General features: G+C 33.1%; 2 protein-coding genes across 2 annotated transcripts; one reads left to right on the forward strand and one right to left on the reverse strand.

Annotated features, from left to right (window-relative positions):
• The first annotated feature begins 433 nt into the window (after positions 1-433).
• On the forward strand, positions 434-3,984 carry LOC110994764 (trafficking protein particle complex subunit 11). The gene has a single exon (XM_022261600.2). The coding sequence runs from the start codon at positions 624-626 to the stop codon at positions 3,933-3,935; it is 3,312 nt and encodes a 1,103-aa protein (XP_022117292.2). The 5' UTR covers positions 434-623; the 3' UTR covers positions 3,936-3,984.
• Positions 3,985-4,085: 101 nt separating this feature from the next.
• Positions 4,086-4,922, reverse strand: LOC110994766 (proteasome subunit beta type-1). The gene has a single exon (XM_022261601.2). The coding sequence runs from the start codon at positions 4,817-4,819 to the stop codon at positions 4,121-4,123; it is 699 nt and encodes a 232-aa protein (XP_022117293.1). The 5' UTR covers positions 4,820-4,922; the 3' UTR covers positions 4,086-4,120.
• Positions 4,923-6,009: the final 1,087 nt, after the last annotated feature.

Raw genomic sequence — 6,009 nt, forward strand, 5'->3', positions numbered from 1 at the left:
ACATAAACAGTAATTTGGAATCTATAGTAATATTCTATATAGGAAACAATTGTGATTTCATATGTATAGTAACAAAACTACGTCACAATTATTGTGTGGATGTTCTAAGACACTAAATTTCTTCTAATAAATCATTTCTCTAATATTTCTCTATTTTGTTTTTAAATTTAACAATTTCTACTAATCAAGCTTAAAAAATCCAGGACTGATTAAAAAAATATTTAATTACCTACCTGAAATCAAGAAATTTCAATACCTGAAGAGTAATTTAAATATACTAATGACTATAATACATACAGTATTATTTATTGTATACACTTTTTTTATCACTTATCCCAGTCACCTACTATCCATTTTTTATGGTTTTAATCTATCCTAATATAATCTCGTTATCACATTGTACTCTTTCATTTTCTCTGTTCCTCTAGTTTCTTTCTGTAGTCTGTGGAAAATCTAGCTAGAATTTAGTCGTATCAGTCCTGAATTTCTCTGTGCAGTTCAATAAATTTATTACAATGAAATCAATGGAAACATGCAAATATGTATTTGTGACAGTTTAGTTCTGCAATTTGTACGTTTTTATACGTATATAATCAAAGTTGAATACGAAGTTAGACATAATTATGGCGTCGCAACCTAGTGATAACACTGAGTTTCCGCCAGAAATTATTCAGAAACCTCTAGCTTTAATTGGACTCTCTGGGCTAGATACTATTAATAATGCAATTCATAAAACCATATGGGATGCTTTTTCTAACAACCGACGGCCTGATCGAGCCTCGGTAAGATTTAAATTACTCAATAATACTTTTGAATATCCAGTGGTAAAGCCTAAACGAAACTCTTATGAGTGGTACATCCCTAAAGGGATTTTAAAGAAAAACTGGATACCCAAAAGGATATCTTTAATACCTGCCGTTATAGTAATATTTTATGACATGGAATGGAATGACTCACAATGTAATGAGAAAATTATAGAATGTGCTTCAAGAGTCCAGTCTATAAGAGCAGCGGTAGAGGGACATGCAACTCGTGTTGCTGTAGTAGTAGTTCAGAGTGGCCTTTCTCCCCCACCTTCAGAATACATGCTTGGTGCAGAAAGAGCTCAAGCACTGTGTGCTGCTTGTGAAATACAGTCTAAATCATTGTTCGTTCTCCCACATAGTGATCACCTCATGGGGTACATCATAAGACTAGAGAATGCATTTTATGATATAGCTCAAAACTATTATCATCATGAAACTAAAAATATAAAGCAGCATAGAGATCATTTAAACAAGACCACGCATCAATATCTATTTGTTCGTCATCAATTTAAACTTGGTTTTTTAAATGAAATGAAACAGGATTTTAGTACAGCACACAAACACTATATGCATGCTTTTAATAATTTACTGGAAACACGTCAAGTTGATACAAATATTCATGAAATCAGAACAGTTGCAGGATATTTAAATTATAAATTATGTAAACTACTTTTTGCCTTAAATCTACCAAGAGATGCCATTGCACAGCTTAAAAATCATATTGAAAGATATAAAAGCAGAATTGGCCCAACAGAACTTCTGTTTGAACACTATGCATGGATTGCTAGGCAGTATAGTGCCTTTGGTGAATTGTTTGATGAAGCAATTAGAGCTGGACTTCCAGCTATACAGTCACAACATCCAGGTTTTTATTACCAGTATGCAGCACAATTTACTGTGAAGAGAAGACAAGCCATGAGATCAGTTTGTTGTGAGGCACTTCAGTATCCAGCTCCTCCAGATCCCATGGAGGGTATAGTTGAATTTTATGGCCAGCGCCCATGGCGACCAGGAAGACTTAGTGCTGATCCTCATGATCCACAAAAAGAACAAGGTGCAGTTTTAGCACTCCAATATAATGAAAGAATTTTTAATCACTCTGCAATGATTATAAGTTTTTTAGGAAGTGCAATATCACAATTTAAAACATTCCACTCTCCTCGGATGAGGAAGCAATTAGTTGTTGAAATGGCAAATGAATATTATTATTGTTCTGACTATGGCAAAGCTCTCACCTTGTTAACACATATGCTCTGGGATTACAGAAGAGAGAAATGGTGGTTTCTTGCATCCCATGTTCTCAATCGAGCTTTACAATGTGCATACCTGTCTGCAAAGGTACAGGATTATATTCAGCTTTCTGTTGAGGCACTATCAAAAAATATACAGGTCCCAAATAATGATAAAAATAGAATATTTCAAAATATTATGTCAGTTTTAAACTGTACTGTTCCTACACCTGAACCAGATATCCCAAATACATCACAGAATAAAGCTGTAGAATTCTGGCAGAATGTTATAGAGAAAGATCCGTTACTCATAGCTATTGACATGGTTAATATTTCCAGTTTTTTAGAGGTAAAAACTAAATTTTTACAATCAAAGTACAGGATGGATGAAGGTATTGTAGTAGAAATTTATGTAAGGCATACTCATAATGCTTCTCTTGAAATAAAACAGGCTTACCTTACAATATCTAGTAATACAGAAACAATAGAAATTCAAATAACTAAAGAAGGAATCCCAAGTTTTACAATACAAAAAGATAAAGTACATCGATTTTTGTGCCGCTTTAAATCAAATCCGCAAGACATAGGCTCACAGTTACATATACGTAATGTATCTTTTATCCTTGAAGCAAATCAAACTAGAAAAATTATATTTAATTTTAAAATAGAGGATAATAAATCTACTAATTTGTTTGTTCATCCTGAATTACTACATTTTATTATGAAACCAAAAACTGATTTTGAATTTGATTGCATTGTGCCTTCAACATCAGCTGCAATTATGTCAAGAGAATGCCAACTCTCTATGAACATATCTAATAATGCTCCTGCACTTCAAGGAGAGTGGTTTCCAAGCATATTTACTATTACAAATGCTGAGGAATGTCCTGTTTTTGAAATCACAATTTCACTGTCACTTGTTAGCTCTCACGATAACCCAAACCCTGAATCAGTGACTGAATTAAGTCTTAAAGCAAGTGAGTCCCAAACTCAACCTTTAACAATACATGTGGCAAATATTAATCAATCACAAAGCTACTCTAACAAGTTCTACTTGAAGAGCAATAAAACTGCCAGTACTACAGTACAGATTAAAGTATCATACTTCATCACTTTTAATGAAACTCCAAGATTGCAATGTATGAAAGAGTTTCTTACTAAGATTACTGTAATTAAACCCTTTGAAGTAAATGTTAATTTTTCAGATTTAAATTTCAAGCCAATTACAAAGTGCTTTATAGATGATGCTTTTATAGTTTTGCCTCAAATAAAAATTTTAAGTCCATGGCCGTTAGTAATACTTGACACAGAGTTAGAAAACATTGATTGCTTTGAGCACTGTGATGATGAATCCCAATCATGCATAAAAAATCTGGAGGTAAATGATGATGATGTTGCTTCTGATGCTGTTTGTTTAAGAGCCAAAAATATGCCTAAAGATCTACCAACTAGACTTGGACTTTACAATATTAAATGGAAAAGAAAAGAAGAAACCAATGGTCTCTTTGTAATGAGCACTACTGCTTTGCCCGCATTGTCAATAGACAACTGTCCCATATCAATAGAGGTAAATTATCCAGAGGTAGTGGAGTTGCAGACAAGTGTGCCTTTAAAATGTGTTCTCAAGGGAAACACACACATTCCTGTGAGGCTTAACCTAACTGTAGAAGGAACCGATTCCTACATGTTTTCAGGATATAAAAAGTTTTCCATTACAGTTCCTCCAAAGGAGGTAGTAGAATTGTGCTACAATATACATCCTTTGGTTGCTGGCAACACCATACCTCCACGGTTAAAAGCAACATTGTTGGGAGACTCTTCAAAACAAGATGCAATAAAAGAAATGTTTGAGAAGAACTTTCCTCAGAATATATTTGTTATGCCTAAGTACAATAAATGAAAATACATGTATTAGTGTTGTGTAGAAATAAATTTTATCTAGTTTGTATATAGTATGAACAAATTATGTAATTATAATAGTTACCTTGTAATAACAACAATTATAAATAAATTCAGTTATTTGTTAAAAAGTTTTTGAAATAATACCACCTTCATTGAAAAAAATGTTTATTACAATATATCAAATTAATCTTTACGGAGCTCAAATTTTTCTTCTTGTATACCAGTAGCTGTAATAATCAGGATGTAAATGCTGTCTCCAGTGTAGATGTCTCTTTCTGCTGCACTTATAAAAACATCCTTCAAAAGAGCCAGCGCCTTTTCTCTTGGCAATGGTGCCTCTGTAACATTTTGCATGTTCTTCAAACCAATCTGGTTATCAAGTAAAGGCTGCAGCTGTGCTCCAGCTGACCCTCCTGCTCTATATGTTGACCTTTCACAGTGACCAATAGGATCATAGCTATAAACACATCCCTTGCCATCACTATCTATGCCTGCCAGTATGTTAGAAACGTAGTAGGGAAAGAATCTTTTGTAGTAAAGCATAGTAGACAACATTTGAGCAACTGCAGGTGTCGTCATAGCCTTATTATGTTCATGTTCGTACATTTGCATACGCGCTTGCAACAGTCTTGTTAGGGTTAGAGTGTCGCACCAACAACCAGTTGCACCCAAGACAGTTTTATCAGATAGCTTAAACAGTTTCTTCTGTTCCCTGGTATAGATAGAGAAACCGGTGCTGAGTCTAGTGTCTGCGCCAATTACAGCGTAGTCATCACCGGCTATGGCCACAATACTTCCACCATTGTCCGCATAGGGTTCAAAATGAACTTTCTTCACTCCAGGCAAGGCATATTCAGGAAAATTGTCGTTAATATTCAACATTTTTAACACAAATTAAATTGATTGCAAATTTTTACAAATTCGAACACGAATGACAAGCAATAATTTGATCACAGAATTTATATATACTTTCGACAGATACATTAACAGAAATGAGAAGTTGTCATTTGATTACAGAATACAGATTCATATTTGTAGACAATACTAGTAGACTTCAGATAAAGGCGAAGAACTTTTACCCTCAAATCAGATAATATATTATATACAGGTTAAACAGGTATAGGTCTGTTCAAGTCCTAGAGAAATGAAGACGAAACACTAGGTTATTCCAAGAAATCATTACTTACGGTAAATACGCCTTCTTTATTTAAAGTGGGCAAGTATAATTTTTTTTATGGCCGATCTAAGAAATAATGAAGTAAGTGTTATACCACGTTAGAATCCTTATTAAATGCGCGAACTTTTAAAGCTGCTTGCCAAACTGGAGTAGTACATTTTTTTTTCAGGATTTTGAAAACTTGTTACGGTATAAAATGACATTTTCCTACAAGTTGGAATGATCGGCACAGGGTTTAGGATCATAGGTTACATAAAGCACTATTCGGGATGACGTAAGAGAAAAAAATTTGGCAAAAAGTAAATATTTGTAACAACAGGAATGAAAAAACTGTCACATGGTGTACATTTTCTGGAATAAAAGGAAAATTTCCATAACTTCAAAAATACATGACTAAATTTTTTTTTTAATTTTTCTGATAACTGGTGTGGCATTACCTATGAGAATATTTCGACTAGACGTCGACTTTTGGGACACCCTGTATAAAAAACTATAATTTTTTTTTAGTAATAAGAAATAAAGTTTAAATCATAAATCAACTTCTTTAAAATGAAAATTTTGACAAGTTAAAATTACGATTCAATATTTAGGAAATATTGTAGAAAACAGTTATTTATATGTATTGTTAATTTAAGTAAATTATACCCGTACAAGACAATAAAAAACTAAAACCCACATAAAGTTTCTTGTAAAAGCATCAAAATCCTAAATTATTAAATAATAACTTTACAACATGATATCACAAGCATACTTTTGAAACAACGGAACACATCTGTAAATATTAATTATATATCTATGCAAACAATAATCTTTAAAGCCACGTCAATGCAGAAGTGTTAAAACTGAATGTCAAGTATCAGCTATAATTTACTGCCTTCTACTAGTCTATTGCAGC

Source organism: Pieris rapae, chromosome 1 (assembly GCF_905147795.1).
Source record: "Pieris rapae chromosome 1, ilPieRapa1.1, whole genome shotgun sequence".
NCBI lineage: Eukaryota > Metazoa > Arthropoda > Insecta > Lepidoptera > Pieridae > Pieris > Pieris rapae.